Source organism: Blennius ocellaris, assembly GCF_963422515.1.
Source record: "Blennius ocellaris genome assembly, chromosome: 6".
NCBI lineage: Eukaryota > Metazoa > Chordata > Actinopteri > Blenniiformes > Blenniidae > Blennius > Blennius ocellaris.
Window position 1 is genome coordinate 22,191,418 of NC_137655.1, and position 21,236 is coordinate 22,212,653.

A 21,236-nucleotide genomic window follows, 5' to 3' on the forward strand; every position below is an offset into this window, starting at 1 on the left:
CTGCAGTCTTGAACTCAAAACTGTTGATGACTTTACCAACATAATGTGCAGTTTGTCTCTGTCTCCGATTACCAAACCAAACCAAGCAGGATAACGTCTCATAGTGCCACAGTCATTGACAACATCTTCGCTATTGTGGTTTTAGAACCAAAAGAACAACCTAGATGACCATAATTGAAGCAATCCAAGAAATCACTAATGCACTTGTTCAGAATAAATGTGCAATTTGTATCTTTATTGATCTTTTTTTTTTTTAAAGCCTTTGATACAATTAATCATTCAATCTTACTCAATAAGCTGGAAAAATATGAAATTGGAGGAGTGGCTGCTGGGAAGGGTACAGTAGCTACGTTATAATGAGGCAGTACACGTCAGATAAACTTGGCATTGCTTGTAGTGTCCCCCGAAACTGTTCAATGTGTATATCAGTGATATTTTTAATGTATCTCAGGTTCTAAAACGTATTCTCTTTGCAGATGATGCAAATATAGTCTACAGTGGTGATAATTATGATGAACTTATGCAAACTGTGAACAAGGAATGAAATATAATTTTAAAAAGTAGGTGGACATAAATAAATGATCTTTAAATACACAAAAAACTAATACACTTATGTTTGGCAGTCTCAAAATGATTTCTGAACTGCAAATAATTATTGACGTACCCCAATTGAAAATGTAAATGAGAAGACGTTTTTGGGAGTTATAATTGATCCGAAAAGATCAAATTATCAACCTCACGTCAGACACTCAAAAACAAAAATATCCAAAAGCCTCTCAATTTTAAATAAAGCAAAACTATACCTTGATTAAAATGTAATCTGTACTTTATACTGTAACTTGGTACTTCCATACCTCACGTATTATGTTGAAGTGTGGGGAACTTCTTACCAGAACACAATGAATCCATTAATCACCTTAAAGAAACGAGGGAATCATTAACAAGGTTGGTTTTTTGCAGGTCACGCTCATAACTTGATCATTAGAAAGGAAGAGTTTAGTTGTATAACTGCAGCTGCTGCACTCTAGTGAGGACAGCATAGTGAAAAGACAAAGAGAAGCTGGTGTTGAACATCGTGGTAAAATGGAAGTAAAACAAAGTGACAAGATTTCAGTGAGGAGTCGAAGAAGTTCACGGTCATCTGCATCAAATGAAATAAACCGTCTTTGCAGAACTGGTCTTCAGGGGTTGATCAGACAGCGAGTAAGTAGGGGAGGGAGGGGTGAGGTTCCGCTGCGGGACAGGGGTTCTTCAAGGGTCGTATGTACCAACCATGTGTTTGCCAATGGCTTGTATTATGCAGAGCAGGAGATGGTTTGTGGTTGGAGACAGCTGAGTCAGCAGACACTCCGTTGAGTTTGGTATCGTTTGACAAATGCAAGAGACGTGTTGCCACCTTGCTTTGCAGACAATAGCAACACAGGAAATGTTTCTATGAGTGGAAGAACCCTTCATTTAACCATCACAGTTCTCACTTGAAGAAACTACCCAGATGATGCACAAGGTACCACGGGTTTACTTTTCACACTTTAAATTTGATGAAGGCTCCTGTTGCAAAGTGTTTGGGGTTTGTTTTTTTTCCATTAACTTCTATTTCATGTTCCAGCCTGATTAAATCCTCAGCAGTGGTACGTCCTGTGCTGTCGCTCGGTTTTGGACTGACTGGCTCTCATTCACCTTTCCAGGGTATTACGGAGAGCTTTGGGGCAGCTATTCATGCCTTCAGCGCCACTCAGCTGACAGATGGTGTGATTAACAGGAGCAAGAGGATGATGCTGGACACCTTGGGTGTGGGATTGTTAGGAACCAGGACAGCTGTCTTCAAAAAAGTTCTGAAGTACAGCCAGGTACAGTGAACCACACTGTGGCACACTTCACGCCGAGCCTCCAAAAACAGGGTGCAATACTGAAAAGGCTCACTGTGAAATAATCCATTTTGCAGTCAAGCTAGAACAACAGGAAGTTGCTGGTTAGGTTTCATAATGTAATCAGCAATGTTGGCTCTTACATATGTCTGTTGTTGTTATGTCAGCACACGATCAGGACGAAATGTTAGAGGGTCATTATTAAAAGCTTTTTGTGTTGCATTGACGCTGATATACTAAAGTATTGATTGTAAACATCTATCTCGACTCTGCCAGAATCTGGACAAACTTTAATATATTATTTTTCTGTACTTGCTCCGTTCGCCTGTCTTAAGAAATAATCACTTTTGTGTTACTTTTCTCCATCGTCCCTGAATAAATTGAAGCTGTTCTCATCGGAGGAAAGAAGCAGTGTTTGGGGTGAATCAATAAGCCTGCCTCCTCCTTATGCGGCGTTCGTCAATGGGATCGCAGTAAGTTCCGACAAACCGCCCGTCATGTCAAGCTGAAAACACAACATTCACTCTGGTGTGAACTCTGATCAGCAGCTCCCGTCTTTACCGTTTAACGTCAGGTTCACTCCATGGACTTCGACGACACTTGGTACCCTGCGACTCACCCTTCAGGGGCGGTGCTGCCGGCGCTGCTGGCCCTGGCGGACGCTCTGCCCACCCAGCCCTCCGGCCTGGACCTGCTGCTGGCCTTCAACGTCGGTGTGGAGGTGCAGGGCAGACTGATGAGGTTCTCCAGAGAGGCCTACAACATCCCCGAGAGGTGAGGAGTTTGGATATGGAGAGAAATATTGTATTAAGCCTTGAGTGACGGCATCAAGCCAGAGAGTTTTGGTGTTTGATGCTTTTAGAGATGAGACGCGCTGGTTTGCTTTGCGGGTTTAAAAAGCAGCCCTCATACTCCCAGTTTTTCTTTATTTTTAAGACACCATAGAGCAACATGAGATCCTAATTGATCTCATGATATGTCTCTGTGACCATCACCAGTCCTCCCTGGATAATAAACTATCTAATCTTCTGAGGTTGAGTCAAGCACATTTAGTAATTTCACAATCCAAGGAAGGAAGAAAAAACCCAAACCTGAGACATGGTTTTGAGAAAGGAAACTATATTTTTTGCAACAGAAGGCTTGGTTATAAAAAAAACAACAAAAAAAACCATAATGTTAAATGTGGGGTTTTTTTCCACCACTGCCTTAATAATGAAACTAAGATACACAAACCACACAAACCTAAATTCTTAGACAGAATCTGGTAATTATTTGAATTCAAACAAGCCATTCTTACCATTAATCTTGCATAATTTTTCAAGGAGAACACAGGCGATGATTGTTTAACCCGATCAAATAAACATCTTAATTCAGGTCAGACCATGTCTTGATGTTCCGTCTTTCTCCACTCTCAGATTTCACCCTCCCAGTGTTGTTGGCGTGATGGGGAGCACAGCAGCCGCAGCGAAGCTCCTTGGTTTGTCCCCTGAACAATGCAGCCATGCTCTGGCTATAGCGGCCTCCTCCGCCGGGGCACCTTTGGCCAACGCCGCCACACAAACCAAACCTCTGCACATTGGAAACGCTGCTCGGAGAGGCTTAGAGGCGGCTCAGCTGGCCCAGACCGGCCTGCAGGGGAATCCTGCCATACTGGATATGGACTGTGGGTTTGGAGTTTATTACAAAGACTACAGTCCTGCAGCAATGGCAGATTCAGCTTCTGGCTCCTTCAAGTGGATTCTTGAAGATCAGGATGTGGCCTTCAAGCGCATCCCGGCTCACCTCGGGATGCACTGGGCCGTGGACGCGGCTCTGGAAGCCCGTGCACGGCTTCACAAGATGGCAGGGACCTTTGACCTCAGCCAGATCCGACACATTACACTCCGAGTGCCTCCATCCAGGTACATAAACTGCCCCTCGCCTGCCACAGAGCACCAGGCCAGGCACTCCTTCCAGTTCAACGCCTGCTCCGCTCTGCTGGACAACCAGGTGACAGTTTCATCCTTCAGGAAGGCTCAAATCGACCGTCCTGCTCTGAAGGAGCTGCTGTCCAAAGTAAGGATGGAGAACCCTGAAGATAATCGGCCCAACTTTGATGAAATGTACTGCGAGCTGGAGCTCCAGACGCACGAGGGGCTGAGCTGCACAGTCAGGTGCGATACCTTTTACGGCCACTGGAGGAAGCCACTGAGTCAGCAGCACCTGGTGGAGAAATTCAGTGGTAACGCTTCATCAGTGCTGCGCTCAGAGGGAGCGGACGGGGTGATCGATGTGATAGGAAACATAGAGAGGGTAAAACAGATCTCCATATTGGGTTCTTACTTGAGGATGACAAGCAACGAGCATGAGGAGTTAACAGACTTTGAGTATGATTGACAAAGCCTCTGTAGGAAGAAAGTGATTGCAGTACTTCTGTGGTGCGAGGCTGTATAATGAATAAGCAGAAAATGTTTTTCTCATTTTATTTAAATATTGTAATTCAACAATATCCAATACGGACAATCAACCCATTCTGCATTGATCACTTTAAATGGAGCCACTGCAGCAGAATGTAATTGACTAAGATCCAGTGAAGCACATTTGTCTGATGCTATTAAAAAAGGACCAAAAAAAAAAAAAAAGAATCAGACATTGTATCGGTCAGACCTACCATCAACAAGCTTCTTTCAAGTGTATCGCTAAGTGCTTTTTAAGCCAATTGTTCAAATCTATTCATCTGCATCTACAAGAGAAACTTTGATTGGTGTTGAATCAGGCAAGTTTGAGGACGCCCTGCACCATCGATCCGATGCCGTCAAAGATCTCGTGGATTGGAGCTTCGCACATGAACGCAGCGGTGGTGACCAGCTTGTTCTTTTCATCCACGTGGCTCTCGCCGACGCTCTTGCTCACGTGTTTGCAGCCCAGCTGGTTGATGGCTGCCGCCGTGTCGGCAGTGCCTGGACACCTGAGAGAAGGACGGACAAATTGGTACCAAAACAATGTGATGCCTTTCTCTTTAAGCTCCTTGCTGTGAGTTTAGTATCTGAACATTTCAACGGTGATATAATTTATTCTTTTTTTTCCCCTTGGAGTCCCTCTAACAAAATGACGCAGAACTCCCAAAATAATCACCAGGAGTTCAAACAACCCTTCTGATTCTTGACCAGAACGGTGAGATGAGTGGGACTCACTTCTCGTCCTGTTCGATACCGACAGTGACCTCACACCCAGGAAACACCTTGGCAGCCAGGACGGGTGAAATGCAGCAGAGTCCGATGGGTTTTCCCTCGCCGTGAAACGCCTGCAGAACCGCCTTAACCTCGTCGTTTACGGAGCAGTCCTTCCCCTGCACTGCCCAGGTACATAGGTTCTTGGCGGCCCCGAATCCACCTGTGGAATTAGGAGGATTAAATGAGATTAAATAGTGCCGTATGGATGGAGAAGTGAGGTGATCAAGTTTAAGGAGTAGTTAAGAAATGTTATGGTTAAAGGAAACCACTGTTGGGTCGCAAATGTGCTAAATTTAACTGAATCGGCAGGACGTGGTCAAACAAAACCACAATCATCCAGTCCAGACAGTGTTGTTCATCCAAGTCAAACCTGGGAATATGATGGCGTCGTGGTCTTTCACACTGAGTTCAGAGAGATCCTGGATGTTCCCCCGGGCCAGCCTGGCACTCTCCACCAACACATTTCTCTTCTCCTCAGACGGTTTGCCTTTCAGGTGATTCACCACATGCATCTGGTCGATGTTTGGGGCAAACATGTTGACCTGCAGCAGGTAAAAGCAGCAGTGAGGCGAGTTGCTGCACAGGCTTACAGTTTGACAAACTCCAAAGCAAACTAGAGGTACCGCAAAGCCGACAGCTCATCTATACCCCAGCCACGTCCGAAAGAAAAACATTTCCCGATCAACATTTCTTCTAGACTTTCTTTAAAAAGAAAAACATAACTTAAAGCTGCTGCAAACACGCTGCTGCATCAAAGTCCCAATTAAAAGGAGCAGATGGGCTTGATGTGACCTTTTTAATCACTGCAGCCGTGCAAAAATATGTTTGACCGATTCAGAATTGGAGTAAATCAATGGAGTTATTTTTCAGGCATAATTACATGTATATATGCAGGGACACAACATGGAGTGTGACCTTGTGACCACGAGATTTGTGAGAACGAATTAACCTGTTCAATCACGAGTGGTGTTAACGACGTGGCTCTCTGTTCACACTGCTGTTGTGAATCGTCAATTCACCCACCATCAGACTTTACTGTGGACACCATTTCCCCTAAGAAGGTGTGACATTGAGGTTTCAACATTGGGCTTGTCTGGAGCTTCCTTCTCGCTCGAGACCACCACACGGCGATAGAAGGTCAACTCAAGTTCAAGGTTTTCAACTTTTCGACTGGTGACATGCGGAAGGTTCTTGCCTGAAAACTTTTTTTTTTTTGGCAGTAATAAATCTTGTATTCTTCCTCTTCAAAAGCTCAATTTTTGTTCTCCACCACAACGGAACATCTGGGTCTTTAGCTAAATGTGATGCACAACATGAATTTTACAATAACCCTTGTCACCCACTACTTACTGTATGTCTAATAATGTACAACACAGCTAGAAATAAGTTGTGCAGTTGAAAAGTTCAAACAGCTTAACAGACGTGTGCCTGCTGAGAGGTGGCGTGGCCTGAGAGCTCAACAACTTCTTCTTGGGAGAATGAACTGTCCTGATGGAAAAGCTTTTTGTTTTGTTTTGTTTTGCAGAAATGCCAAGTAGAGAAATCTGAATATGTCACAAGGTTGAAAAATTACCATAAACTAAAAATATCTTGAAAGAAACGTTCATACATTACCAGATTTAAAACTTTCAACTTTTAAGAGCACAAAAAATATCAAATGTCTGGAATACAATTTGCATGACAATCTTATCGTGCATGTTTTAGATACTTCAGAATATTTTCAGAAGAATTGCTTCAGTGTTCGTGGTCAGCTGCAGCATCTTATTTTCCCCCTTTGCTCTGGCTTTACTATTGACCTGTACATTATAGTGTGTATATACATTATTACAGGGGTGCCCAAACTCGTTCCTGGAGGGCACCTGTCCTGCATGTTTTAGCTCTCTCCCTGCTTCAGCATACCTGAGTCTAATGATGACGTCATCGCCAAGGCAGTGTAAAAGCCCAATAACGAGCCCTTCATTGCAATCAGGTGTGCTGCAACTGGGAGGAGCTAAACCCTGCAGCCAGCCTGGCGCTCTAGGACTGAGCTCGGACACCCCTGCCTTACTACATTGAGGACTCGTTATTTGTATAAATGTTAATCTTATCGAATTAGTAATCTATGTGCAGATTTTTGCTGCACTGACTTCTTGTTATACCAACTTCTCCAATTAGGAAATGGGAGTTTCTCAGCTGGCAACTTTAAGAGTTCCCAGGTCCTTGAACGCACCATCAACCGACGTGCGGGTCACTTTGTGAGTTAAATATTCCCCAGTGTTGAAGAGGCTGTGAAGGTCACACCGCAACAATGGGAGCTTCCATATTAAGGAAAATTAAAAGGTTACATCCACTTCGTGTCGGTGACACGTTTTAAGTGTTTGCGGTGCAGACTGGACTTCAGAAGACACACACTTGTCCCGCAGACTTACGCTCGCGCCGCCTCTGCTCAGGTGGACCAACACAGCGGAGGCCTCGTGAATTTCACTCCCATCATAAACCCCGCAGCCCGCCAGCACCACCGCCACGCGCTTAGCCATGTGAGAGGAGGAATAGCGTATGTTGACGGCCTGCAGGGTCCCGGCTGTGGCTGCTGTCAGCGCACTCCGTCCACAGCTCTGCAGCAGAGTGAGGAGCATGGCGGACTGACAGCCGACACGACGCCCCGCCCATTTCCACCACTTCCGCTTCTTCTGCGCAAGCAAGCGCACTGTATTCAGGTTTCCCTGTGCCACAGCGACCCTATGTGTCCGAGTTAGGTACTGCAACTGCTCCACAGGAGCGACGATGATTCTGAACTAAAATCGTTACAAAGATAAGGAACACACATTTTAATAGCTTTAATTTTTAGATTTACCCTAAGCACAATTATATATCCCCTAAATTGTGAACACCTGACAGCACCTGGGGAGATTAATTGTAGCAAACATGGAAAGTTTTAAAAAAAGAAATTAAAAAAAGCATTTAAATTATCTGCCATAACACATTGTTCATTGTATGTATTCCGATTCATTTTCATACATTTTAAACTAGATATATGTGATAGATGTGTATTTCTACATATATGTATGTACGTATGTATGTTGTATGTATGTTAGAGTTATTTACAAGGGCTGTTATTTATAACAACTGCACCCAACACGCTGGCCCTGTTTCTCATACCGGTGATGTGAATTATGCTGCCAGTAGGTGTCAGTACTGTCAAATTAACTGAAACTTTTGACCCACAATCATTACTGTCAGACAACAATGAACATTAATCAGAAGAACATGCTTTAATTTATTAGCTGCTTTAATTTATTAGCTGCTTTAATTAATGCCATGTTTTAATTTATGGCTGGGATAATTGTTCATATATTTTCCATCAAATGGCTCATAGAGACTATCTGCTCAACCCATCTTGTTTCAGAACTGAAGCCAAACATGACATTTACAGCTGAGTCCAAATGAAATCTTTAAATCTACAAGCCTGCATGGGAAAATGAATCATTTATAGTAGATGAAATGCTGTACGCTTAATTTCTTGGGAAACTGAAAACAGGTTTTTGGCAGTGAGGATATTTTAAACAGTTCAAGAGGTTTTTATTTTGGGAAACCTTTTTCTCTGGAGCTCCACTCTGAATCCGAACCTGAGTCGGAATCACTGATAAGCAAAATATTCAGGATTTTGGAGAAAAGAAATATAGACTTATATTGCAGCTATACATTTTGTAAAAACGTGTCATTGTTGCAGATATTTAGAAAGGCTTTCATATTGCCTGACTATATTTCACATCAAACGTGGGGCAAACTCTTCAAAGCTTCACCAGAGTGACCAAAGTGAAAGCAGCAGATACATTTCAGTGTTGAGTAAATGTAACAGTAGAATGGGTGAAGTTTGTATTATTATTATTATTATTATTATTATTATTATTATTATTATTATTATTATTAATAATAATAATAATAATAATAATAATAATAATAATAATAATAATATTATTATTACAACAAGAACATACTCACACACAGACAACTGCATCGGTTTTTTAAACCGCAAATGTTCACTTTTATAAATTCAATGCAACAAAATCATAGTTTCCTGTTAAAAAAAGTACAGTATATATATAAAAAAATTCATTCATTAAAAAAACAAACAAAAACAAACAAACAAAAAAAAGCATATATATATAATTTACCTTTATTCATTCAGTCAGTGAGACCTAACTCGTGTCATGTGATGTCACGTTGTCAACAAAACCACGTGACCAGCGATGAGGAAGTGACTCAGACGACGCGCTCATGAGGAGGAACTCCTCCTGACTTCAGTTTCGGCTCGGAGGTGTCGACATGTCTCCCTCTGGGGTCTTTGTGGCTCTGGAGCTGCTCCTCTTCCTCCCGGCGGTCGCTCCGGTCCGGAGCAGCGCGCGGCAGCAGTGGCCCGTCCCGTACAGGTAAAAACCAGCTGCGGGCTCGCGCTCCTCCGCTCATTGGAAGCACGAGACACATCATCAAGTTTGTTTCTGTGGATCAAACAGCCTGAAAATACGATACTTTTAACTCACTTTTATTAACCACTGTTGCAGGTTTTACTTAATGAAGTAGAAAAGACAGAAATATAAGAAAGAGAAAATACAGAAAATGCGTTTTAAACGCATTAACAAAGACAAAGTTGTCCGTGATGCGCTGTCACGTGACTAGAAACTTTGCTCCCCAATGAATTGTCCTCACAAAAGTGTGACTGCTTTATAAAACATGTATAACAAAATAATAAAGTGATTCTATGAAGGACCAGATATATGTTTGTGGTTTCATTACTTTATAGAAGTTTCAATGACAGTACAAAAGTTCAAAGCTAAATAATAAACATAAAACAATGCATATCAAATTGTTGAATTTAAAATTTTTTGCTGAGAATGTTCAGATAGCAAAACTATGCACTCTTTCATCTATTTACAGGGAACTTAGGATTTATGGAATTTTAAATAAGTTATATACACTTTGATATATTATATAAATTAGTTTTGTACGATAATACTAATTGAAAATGAAAAAACATGTGTCTTGCTCGATTTTTGCACGATTTTCCGAGATTTGTAAGTATTCTCATGCCTAGTAATTACCTAGTAAGATTTTTTTGTATTACAACAAACCTGTTAGGATATATTTGATTATTTAATATATCTAGCCACCTATCAGAGTGCGTGTGATCAGAGATATTGTTATAGTAGTTCCCATTTATCAAATTTAAAGCGGAAATTTCATTCTCAGACCCAATTCTCAAGTACCTTTTGGCAAGCTTTGAATGATTAATGTTTTTATTGTTAGTTACATCTGTTATTACCATATTGATCATTGTAAAAGTAGTCAGGAAATGGTGAAAAATCTTTCCATGAAATGGAGATTAAAATGTACAAAAAAAAAAAAAACCTCATAACTAATGAATAGTCAGTTTCTAGATACAATCGGCGGATTTCACTTAGTGTTAATGTTTATAGAAATCTTTCACTATTTGTTGCCAATCTGCTCTAATTTGAAGTTTGATTTCAAGAGACCAAGGCAATAACAACTTTTTTAATTGTTATGATTTAATGAGTGTAAAACCTTTCAATGTTTAATTCTCTGTGAAGACGACATGTAAGTTGTGTGTGGATGACTGAACGCTGACGGGCCTCTGGTGTCGTCGTCAGGCGGTTCGATCGCCGGCCGGACGTGGACCCCTACTGCGACGCTCGGTACCCCTTCTGCCCCACCGGGGACCGAGACGGCCAGGTTCCCGTCATGAGGGACAGCGACGTGATCGCCGTGTACCGGCTGCAGACTCCCGTGTGGGAGTTTAAGTATGGAGACTTGCTGGGGAAGTTAGTAAGTGGAACCATAAAAGTGATGGGGAGGAAAAAAAAAAGTTTGAATATTGGTGAAATGCTCATTAATAAGAGTGTGCTGGACCTGGTTTGGTGATCACATGAACTGCTGTCTATGAATTGTCATTCGAGTTTATTTCATCTTGTTTGTGTCGTTCATTAATCATATTTTTGTACTTTTTCTTTATTTGGTGTTGTATTATGTTTGTACTCTTCACGATATTAGCTGTGCATTGATTTTTCTTTTAATGAGTATTTAATCTCAATGTAAACATTTTTAAAATTTTAAAACTCGTCTTAAAACCCATTTTTATTCTTTGGCTTTTACCTCAGCCTGAGACTCTGCTCTGGTTTTAGTGCCTTCGGTTTTTTTATTTTTTTTTTATTGTTTTAACTTTTTATGTTTTGTTTATTGTTTTACCATCTGATTGTTTTTATTGCTTTAACTTTTTTTATTGTTTTTATTGTTTTAATGTTTTTATTTTGCCTCTTATATTTTTATTTCAATGTACAGCACTTTGTCTCAGCTACGGCTGCTTAAAGCGCTTTATAAATAAAGTTGAGTTGAGTTAAAGTCAGTTAATAATCTGAAATTCCCGGGATCATCCACCCATCCAAATGTTAAAATGTAAAAAACCTTAAGAAGCTGCTGCTTCATCACCAGAGGAGAATCTTAAGCCTTTTTTAAAAAGAACAGTAACTTCCAAAAAAAAAAAAGCCAACATGTAGGCAGACCACTGTATTTCAGGTCTTTAAATACAGTCTGTCATAGCAGCCGTGCAGGTGTGTGAATTTATTCATAGAACCACGGTGGATTACTCGTTTCCCCCTTTTTTCGCAGCACATCATGCACGACGCCGTCGGCTTCAGCAGCGCAGAGTCGGGCGCCAACTTCACCATGGAGTGGTACGAGCTGTTCCAGCTGGGAAACTGCACCTTCCCCCACATCAGGCCGGAGCAGTTCGCGCCGTTCTGGTGCAACCAGGGCGCCGCCTGCTTCTTCGACGGCATCGACGACGCACACTGGTCGCAGAACGGCACGCTGGAAAAAATAGCGGCGATTACAGGTGGGAGTTGCACGGCGAAGCAAACAGGAAGCACAATCGCACTTTTCAATATCCAAAGTAAATGAAGTGTGTGCTGCCACTATTTTGTGAACGTTTTATTAATCCCTCTGATGTTATTGGGCAATTTTGATGGGAATTTCCTAGAATCTCATGTAACCACAAAAACAGATCTTCTTTTATTTATGTATTTTTCCACTTTTTTTCCCCCCCCGACTGGCCAAGTTTCTTAATTTACACACTGGGTTTGTTTCAAAAATGCGTTTAATTAATTACATTTCATGTGAGTTTCAAGGAAGCATTCATGTTGAGCATCAACAGCCCACAGATGGCTTTAGAAGAACAAAATGTACATTTTAATATATACGTTTCGTTTTTGTTGTCCTCCACCTCCAGGGACGCAGTTTAACGACATGGCCCGCTGGGTGCAGGACGACAACGAGACGGGGATCTACTACGAGACGTGGACGGTCCGCTCCGACCCCGGCCCCAATGCCACCGTCTGGTTCGAGTCGTACGACTGCTCGCAGTTTGTCCACCGCACCTACCGGAAGCTGTCGGAGCTCGGGGCGGCGCTGCACAGCCGGTCCCGCACCAACTACACCAAGATCTACCTGTACAGCGGCGAGCCCGTCCACCTCGGCAACGACAGCGCCATATTCGGACAGCCGGCCCTGCGGAACCTGGCGGAGGACATCCGTAAGTTCTACCGCCCGTTCAGGCCGCACCAGTCGTTCACGGACTTGGCCCTCAGCCTGCTGGAGGCGTACAAGAAGGTGGTGCTGGACCACAGCTTCTACCTTTACTACAACTTTGAGTACTGGCATCTTCCCATGAAACCGCCGTACGTGCAGATCACGTACGAGGAGGTGCCTCTGCCTTGACGTCCTCAAGCGCTTCCCTTTTATTTGAGTCGGTTTGAAAGTCAGAGCTCTTTTTTAAAATAGCGATTTCCGAGAGACAAGAGACGGTCTGCAAAATCTGTCATTGGCCCATCAGTCAGTGTGTGGAACGACGACGCTCGAGCGGTCATCACAAGGAAGTCCACTGTTTTCCCCAGTCAATGTCGGGAATGTCCAGGTCCTACAAATGGAGAGAATTTTAATTGTATGCAATTACACTTTAAACTACGACGTGCCCTGGGCTTCAAATTAAACCTGTTCTCCGTGTGAACCACATTGTGCATTTTAATCACATCTGCATTATCCTGCTGGCTGAGGGGGGGGGGGGGTCCAGCTGTTGACAAAACAATGGCGGGAATGTTTATGCACCAAGATTATGATTCTAGTACAATTAGAAATTAGGCTATAAAGAAATGACATTTTTGAGAATCACTTCGGTTCTTGACACGGTTGATGGCCTCATTAAAAATGTAAAAATTTCATAATGCATCCCAGTTTATGCAATGTTATGAGTAAAATGTGGATAATAAGACATGTTTAGGCTTCAGAAAAAAAGGGGGGAATGTTCAGAATGAGGTTTGTTTTCTGCATACATCCTGCACGCTATTAAACCTTGCATATGTGATAAATGTGAGCATACGAGTCCTGATGAGTTGTAAGCCAACACATTGCCACTGCATGGCATCAGTGAGGCGATGAAATAAATAAATAAAGGCTAAAGTCACCAGAACAGATCCGGAGGTATTAAGTGTTCAGGGGTTCCAGTTATACGCTTTTATTTTGGCACTGTAGTGAGTCTTCAGACATGTTAAACTACATGGTTCAACACTTCTCTGCTGGATGTCGCAACATAGTTCAAGATGACATGTTATGATTTCCTCATCGGGCTGTAAAAGTACCACAGTTAATAGAACAAGACGAGAGTACATTCACAAATTTTTTATTACTGCATCAGATCAAATGTCGAAAACAAGTTTTATTCCACGAAAGCAAATGCCAAGATTTGCCATACAGAAGCAAAACTAATTTTTAACACCAGTTTACTCCTGGAGTTCCCTCTAAACAAAGAAGGTTATAAGCTACCAACAAGAGGCGTGTTGATCGATTCTCCTCTCCATCTTTTATATGAAACATTTTATTGACTAACCGTTTTCCAACCCCCCCAAACAAAACAAACAAACAGCAGAAACTCCAGGAAAGTGATTAAACCTGGTATTGGTAGGATAACAGCTGAAGAGGCTTCCCTTCAGAGCCACCGTTAAGATGGAGGAATCGTGAAATTAAAATAAAGATATGTTACTGAAGCGAAGAGATGCTAACGTACACGAGCGTGGACAATCGGCACGAAAAGACCAAAACAAATGTTGACAGCGCAGGATGGAGGAGAATATAAATACAACTTAGATCCACGGTCAAAATCTGGTTTTGAAGCGTCCGACGTACAGGCGTGTACACGTACAGGCTTAAAGAGACGTCGCTTGTAGTGGAAATCCTTTCAAGCAATAAAACTAGAAATCAATAGATCAAGAGTCAAATCCAAGGAAAACAAACTGGACTGTTGCAGATGTTCTGCTTGCTGCTTTTTGCACAAGTAGGGGAAATAAAACACAAATAAAAGCATTTTTTTCCATATTAATAACTTACACAGCTTTCAACTCTCGGGGGGGGGGGGGGGGGATCCCCGAATAAAAAGGACAACTCGCACTCCGCTTTTTTTTTTTTTTTTTTTTTACAAAAGACACAAGCTGTTGGTTCAGGAGCCCCTGACAGAGGGCGCAATAAGGAAACAAGTGCTTCTCTATTCAAAATGATCAAACACACAGCGTTTCATATACAGACGCATTTTAACTTCCTTCTTAAAGGAAAAGAACTCTCCGTTTCACTCATCTGACTTGCCAGATCTCTTTCGACTGATGGATGGATGCTGGGGGAGGGGAGGTCACTGCAGAGACGTTGCTTATAATGGCTGAGGTGAATGTTTGTGGAGGGGGGGGGGGGCATTCACCACTGAGAGCCGGGGTTTAGAGCTTCGACAGGCAAAAAGCAGAAGATACCAATGAAACCTATATAAGATATTTATTCAACGCACCCCCAGAAATGTAAGCAAGGGCGGCGAAAGCGAAAATCTGAAGAGAAGAGCTTAACTGTTGGTTACACTCTCCACCTCCTATTTACATTAAACCATCTTTTTGATTTAATTCTCTTAATAACTATATTTCTATCACTTCAAAAATATTGTTCTTGGGGCATCTGCTCCAAGTACAATATAAATAATCATGAAAATAGTTGCTTTCATTTGGCCACACGGACACGCCGTGTCCTGATTATCATTTGGTATCCATGTAAGGTGCTTCGTAATAAATCTACGATTTCCTTTGAGGAGGAAACTAAAGTATCTGTGGAGCCAAAGTTTCAGGTGTGACACGCAAATCAGCAAAACCCAAATGAACAAAGATCACCGACGTCAATCACCACTGTACACCTTCGCCGACATCGAGGTCTATTTACACGTTTTCATTCGTCTTCCAACTTTCTACAATCATGTTTAACGAGGCTCCACTGTGCCGTCCACATTACTGCAGCTCTCGTGTTTTAAATTTAAATTAAAACGTGGACAAAACACCTTCTGTCACTTCCTATGTACAAACCAAACTCAACCTCACTGTTCCGGGCGGCAGAGCTGCGTCATCAGACGAGACTGAAGGAGGCCGAGTGGTCGTGTAGCGTATCGTCCCAATTTACTCCACAGGGTTCAAATAAAGATTAAAAAAAAAAAAAAAAATCAAATCACATGCATCCATACACTCTGACTTCTTTCTCGATACAAGTGATCAGAATCGGGCTACAGCGTCCACATGACTCCACCTGCCGCTAGAAACACATTAGTGGACAACGTCCACTGGTTTGTTTGCTGCGTGAAGCCGCCGGGTTGCTTCGTTGTGTTTCAGGATCGGGTGACGCCGGTTCCCAGAGTCCACGTTGACATCCAGACACACATATTATGCGACGGCCGCGTTTACATCCCCGACCTGCAACGGGACAACGTCCTTCGCGACGGCGCCACACGTTTCCACCGAAGCCCAGAATTTAAAGGCTTAAAAAAAAAAAAATACACAAACACAAAGTCCACAACGCGAGGCGGACGGCCACCGGCTTGCGCTCGCTTTACCACGTCGGCATCATGTCGGGGAACCAGACGCGGCCGAGGTGCTTCGACACCTCCCAGTGGATCTCATCCAGCGAGTATTTGTGGTCGGGGATCAGCACCTCCTCCATGATGGACAGCTGCGACAGCCTCCGCCCGCACATCTTCACGAACTCCACGAACGCGCTGCACGACACCTCGCACTCGCCCAGGCCGATGGCCGACAGCTGCGTGCAGTGCTTGGCGATGCGGATCAGCTCCTCGTCCAGCGGGCGCAGGCCGTTGGCGCAGACCACCAGCTCCACCAGGCGGGGGCAGTGCAGGCCCACGCGGCCCAGCACCTCCTTGCTGACCGAGCGGCCGAAGTAGAGGTGCGTGACGGGGATCTCCTCGTTGAAGAAGGGGCCAAACTCGTCCTCGTACAGGAAGAAGTACATGACCAGGTTGAACTTGGGCGAGTGGCGCACCATGGCGTCCCAGCTGCTCTTCTTGATGGTGTGGAAGTGCTGGCCGGGGTTCTCGCTCACCACGTCGATGCGCAGGTGCTCCAGGTGGACGTGCTTCTCGGAGGAGAGGGCCAGCAGCAGCTCGTCGCTCAGGAGGTGGTAGTTCAGCGCCAGCTCTCTCAGGCCGTGACACTGATCCGCCACGCACAGGATCCCTGGAAGCACAAAGCAGCGGCCTCGCTTTAAATACATTTCTCCGGCAAATCGCACACGGCGGGCACTCGGCCCGTTCTCTTTGCTCCCGGCACGTTCAAGTTCAAGTGTTTGCCAGAGAGACTGAGTCAAGAGTCATCTGGGCTGGAAACTCAAAGCGGCTCCAGGAAAACGTGTGTGAGGAGGAGAGAATGACCCCATCAGGGCTTCTTCTTAATACAATCTTCCATATAAAATGACAGCAGACAAGAAAATTACTCTTTCAGAAACAGCCACTGAAGAGAAAACATCGTCTCGTGACTCAAATTAAGAATTCAATGTTCAAAGGCTTGATTGAGTTTTGACGGGGAAAGACTAGATTTAATAAAGAGAAAGAGTGAAGCGGGCTGCTTCCTCTTCCTCCACCGTACCTGCAGGGGAGACGTGAGGGCAGCTGCTCATCTTCAGCAGCTTCAGCGTGTCGCTGTTGTTGGCCACCAGCACCTTCAGAGACGGATCGTCGACGGGCGTGTCGTCAATCTTCAGCGACGACAGCGACTTGGAGTTGACGAACACCACGGTCAGAGCGGAGATGAAGTGGGACTGCGGGGAGACCAAGTGCGGCGGTGAATCATCACATACCTGGAGACTCCCGAGGGAGAAAACCTCCAGTGGCCAGGTGACACATCGAGGGGCAGAGCCCGTGTGGAGGTTTGACCATCAGGTTCGACGTGCTCGGATCGTTCGCATTCTCGACTGAACATGACTGGTCTTGAACATTTATGAACAGATTACCTTCAGGGATTAAACCTGCTATGGTTGGAATTAAGTTATTGGAAGCATTCTTTTAAGCCACTGACTCATGGATTCCCACACTGTGGTCCACAAACTACCAGTAACACTGGGAGGAAATGAAAACAAAACTAAATACGAAAAATACATCACACATGACATTTCCGTATAAAATAAAAAGGATAATGACTTTACTGATGAATGAAAACACAACAAACGCAGTGATCGCGAAAAACATCAGTAGAAATGCCCTTGGTCTGGTTAATATCCTCTTAAAACTGGTCTCATGTCAGAATTTGTCACATGAACACATGAACACTATCGATGGGCGCCGCCATTTTGAACGGTGGCGTAACGTCACATGACTCGGCGTCATTTGCAAATTCTTGTCAGATATGTTGTTTACTGCTGAACTATTTGGTGTTTATTGTTTCTTTTTTCACATTACGACAAGGTTTCAGAGCCATTAGTGAACTAGAATCAGATAAGTTGTTTATCATTTAATGTAAAAAAGAATAAAAAATTCACAACAATATGTTTCCCATCTGTTTTGACAGTTTGTGATATTAATAAACTTAACATTACCATAAACCCATCTTATCCTTCATAGTTTTGCAAATGAACAATAACTTGGGGAGTAGTTAAATACTTTCATCAAACTTCACTCCGGTCGAGTAAAAACTGTATGATTACTGTCCGGTTAACAATTTTGGCATTTCGCCATCCCTGCACACGTGGCGTCGAACATCCACAAACTAAAGGAATGAAACTAATCTAACATTCAAGAAACGTACTGCTGCAGATTCAATAACTCATTTTGAAAGACGTCAATGAAAAAGGAAAAATAAACTCACCCCTACTTCTAGTAATGCGCCACTAATTTGACGTGTCGTTTCTCTCTATTGGCTCGGTGTGTGTTTCACGGTTGATTTGGAGATTTCAGAAACAACTAAAATCAGAGTCGGTGAGAGGAATTCCCCCGTCAGGCGAGGCTCTTATGGTTGAGACTAAACACTAAAGGGAATCAAGTGATTTTCGATGCACTACATTTACATTAAACTCTGTTCAGGAGTCTCAACATATTCATGCTCTCCGTTACTTTTATTTCACTTTTTTTTTTGTCTGATTATGGGTCTTTTTCTTTGATTCCACTTTCCAGAAAACGTGACGGTAGCCGTTATGTGTTTCTCTGTGAGTCTGGTGACGGACCGACGTTTGACTCAGAGCTCCCCGTCTGAGTCAGACTGCAGCCTCGACAGAACCTGTTCCATGGAAACTGTTTGAAAACCAACTGACATTTTACTGCGAGTTTCCTCCAGGTCGTCTATGCTGACGAACTGCTGTCCAAGAAAAGATGTCAGTCAAGGACGGGTTATTACTAGATTATTTTGGAAACGAAGTCCTCGAAGTCTGAGGTCTGGCTTCATTACAACAATGGAAAAAGGCCAGTTTGGAAGCTTTCTTTGGAGAGGACAACAAGCTCAGGGGGGAAAAAAAGAAAAAAAGGCCAAGGCCAAATAATATTTAGACATTCAGGCGATCCCGTTTTGCGACGCGTTTACTGACAGAGACAAAATAATCTACAGCCAACATCCTGTGGCCTTGACAGAATGTGAGAGCAATCACTAATCTGTCCTTCAACGAGCAAGGCAGCAAACAGCCCTTCAGCCTCACCAGACAGAACCAGAGTGTGAAAACAAGGTTATCTGCAGAATACCGCAAAGGCAATGTGAAAAGCCTGCAACGCGAGGTGAGAAAGAATGCCTTGGATTTCCTGCACAACAAGAAACTTGATTATACCTTGGGAACCTCCATGAAACTGGGCCTGGCTGTGGAGATGAGGCCCAGCGTCTTCAGAGAGCAGTTTACCAGCTGCGAGAGAATGTCACACGCCGCCTCGGCAGACTCCATACTGCTGTCCACCTGAGGGGGAGCGGGAAAGAAACGGCGATGTGAGAACAACGGCCTGCGGCTCACGTCAAGTCAGAGACACTCCACGGCTCTCCCTCCCTCACCTTGAAGCTGACGTACTGCAGGTGGTTGGAGTGCCTCTTAATGATCTGCTTGATGAGGTCCGGGTGTGTGGCCTTAAGGTAGGAGCTCGCCGGCTGATTGAGCTCGAACTCGAAGCACCGCCACAGCTCGGGCATGTGGAACGCCTGGTTCCAGCCGCGGCACACCTGAGAGGCGTAGGCGCGGTCCAGCAGCGGGAGGTACTGGAAGATGTGCAGCAGGAGCTCCTGAGGCAGTCGGGCCCAGTCGCCATCCGGGGACGGCTTGGCGCTGGCCGCCGCCGCCGTGGAGTTCGACTCCTCGCCCGTCTGCTTACGAACCTTCTTGCGAGCCTCTGGGGGGCTCGAGGTGGAAGAGGCGTTGCTGCCGCCCTCTTCTCCTCCTTTCATTCGCTTCATCCTGAAGGAAGCAAGTTTATCAAATTTTAACAGACCAATCTGTATCCAAGAGTAGCTGCCTCAAACATCAAACGTTACCATATTCTTGCTTTATACAGATTTCTTGTAATCGCATGTGATTTACAGCTGCTATCCTCAACTAACCAGCATCATGGTCAAATAGTTATTCATGTCAAATATAGCAGAGGAACACAATTGTTTTTGTGGTCTCCTTGTATTAAATACAGGTAGTTTGTTTTACTGTGAATGCAGCATGGAAAACTTTTTTAGTTTTTCACTGTTAAGAAAACTAAAGGGCAGATAAAACCAATGTATTAACTGAAGAGAATAATAACGAAGTAGGTTTGCCAAGCGAAGATTCATACTCTCTCCTGGTGGTCCACAGACAAGATCTGCAGCCTATTCTCAAGTGTAAACACAGTTCTCACAGACAATTTTCTACTTAAGCATCAAACATAATTAAAGCATGCGGGTAGTTTGACTTGCAGAAGTGATGATTCATTCCAAATACCGAGACTATAAATACTAAAAAAGATCAGTCACGTGAATCTTACTCAGGCAATTGTTCAATACTGGCGAGTTCATCGGATTTACAACCTCAGTAAACGACGTTTAAAAGTAAGTTTTACCCCTACATGAGAGCAAACTGTGTGACAAAATACACTGTAGAAAGCAACACTAGAACAGAATTTCTGAACTCCAGCTGAACTGAGCCAGCGGCAATAATCGACATTCTATCAATCATTTGGCCAAACGGCGCGGCGCCAAGGAGCTCTTAGCTCGGTTAGCCCCGTTTGCTCAGCCAACACAGAATTTCTTTCTAGAATCTCGATAAAGTAGCTTCTAACCTAATCTACTCCACCTCGTGTGATAAGACACACATTTAAATAAAATAAACAAGCAGAAAATACAACGCAGAACCTTCAACGAGCGACGCTAACAGGCTCGTTACCTTGTTGTTTACACGCAGCTAGCTTGCGAGCCCCTTAGCTGGAAAAGCTCCTCTGCTCCGGACAGACAACACGCATTGGCCCGCGGGAACCGGGACGAGCGACGGTGGAGAACCAACGAGGGATGTTTTCTGTGGACGAACTACCAGCGACGAGCACCTCCGTTCCACTGACCTAATTCCCCGAGAAGTTATCCGCGGAGCCCACTCAGCCACAGTCGGCACCGAAATGGCGAAGAGTTGTTGTGACAGCAGCCGCGCGGCATCATGGGAAAGATGATGCAAAATGGCTGATGAAGATCGTCTATATTCTAAAGATGATTCACTCACAAGGAGCCAATACGTGCGGCGGGCAATTTATTGCAATGAAGATCGTCTATGATCAACAAATGACTCACAAACAAGGTGGTTCAATATAATGCCGCACAATTATTTTTGT

The 21,236-nt window shown here is 43.8% G+C and overlaps 4 protein-coding genes across 5 annotated transcripts; 2 read left to right on the plus strand and 2 right to left on the minus strand.

The window, feature by feature from the left end:
• Positions 1-356: 356 nt before the first annotated feature.
• acod1 (aconitate decarboxylase 1) lies at positions 357-4,241 on the plus strand (the record flags this gene model as incomplete). Its single annotated transcript, XM_080498552.1, has 5 exons — positions 357-370; positions 1,607-1,847; positions 2,252-2,338; positions 2,440-2,639; positions 3,281-4,241. 5 exons carry the CDS (start codon positions 357-359, stop codon positions 4,239-4,241), a joined length of 1,503 nt encoding a protein of 500 aa, XP_080354678.1.
• A 72-nt stretch (positions 4,242-4,313) lies between these two features.
• Positions 4,314-7,711, minus strand: LOC308131197 (glutamine amidotransferase-like class 1 domain-containing protein 3, mitochondrial). The gene is made up of 4 exons (XM_080497829.1): positions 7,486-7,711; positions 5,448-5,619; positions 5,039-5,237; positions 4,314-4,812 (listed from the first exon to the last, which is right to left on the minus strand). Exons 1-4 carry the CDS (start codon positions 7,690-7,692, stop codon positions 4,617-4,619), a joined length of 774 nt encoding a protein of 257 aa, XP_080353955.1. The 5' UTR covers positions 7,693-7,711; the 3' UTR covers positions 4,314-4,616.
• Positions 7,712-9,318: 1,607 nt separating this feature from the next.
• cln5 (CLN5 lysosomal BMP synthase) lies at positions 9,319-13,582 on the plus strand. The gene is made up of 4 exons (XM_080498220.1): positions 9,319-9,486; positions 10,723-10,897; positions 11,738-11,963; positions 12,357-13,582. The coding sequence occupies exons 1-4, from the start codon at positions 9,383-9,385 to the stop codon at positions 12,842-12,844; spliced, it is 993 nt and encodes a 330-aa protein (XP_080354346.1). The 5' UTR covers positions 9,319-9,382; the 3' UTR covers positions 12,845-13,582.
• Positions 13,583-13,786: 204 nt separating this feature from the next.
• On the minus strand, positions 13,787-21,063 carry fbxl3a (F-box and leucine-rich repeat protein 3a). Of its 2 annotated transcripts, none has more exons than XM_080497680.1 (5): positions 20,973-21,063; positions 19,453-19,849; positions 19,238-19,360; positions 17,077-17,248; positions 13,787-16,668 (listed from the first exon to the last, which is right to left on the minus strand). In XM_080497680.1, exons 2-5 carry the CDS (start codon positions 19,846-19,848, stop codon positions 16,028-16,030), a joined length of 1,332 nt encoding a protein of 443 aa, XP_080353806.1. In that variant the 5' UTR covers position 19,849; positions 20,973-21,063; the 3' UTR covers positions 13,787-16,027. The 2 variants fall into 2 exon arrangements, with proteins under 2 accessions (XP_080353806.1, XP_080353807.1); XM_080497681.1 differs by having other exon boundaries at positions 20,801-21,014.
• Between the last annotated feature and the right edge of the window lie 173 nt (positions 21,064-21,236).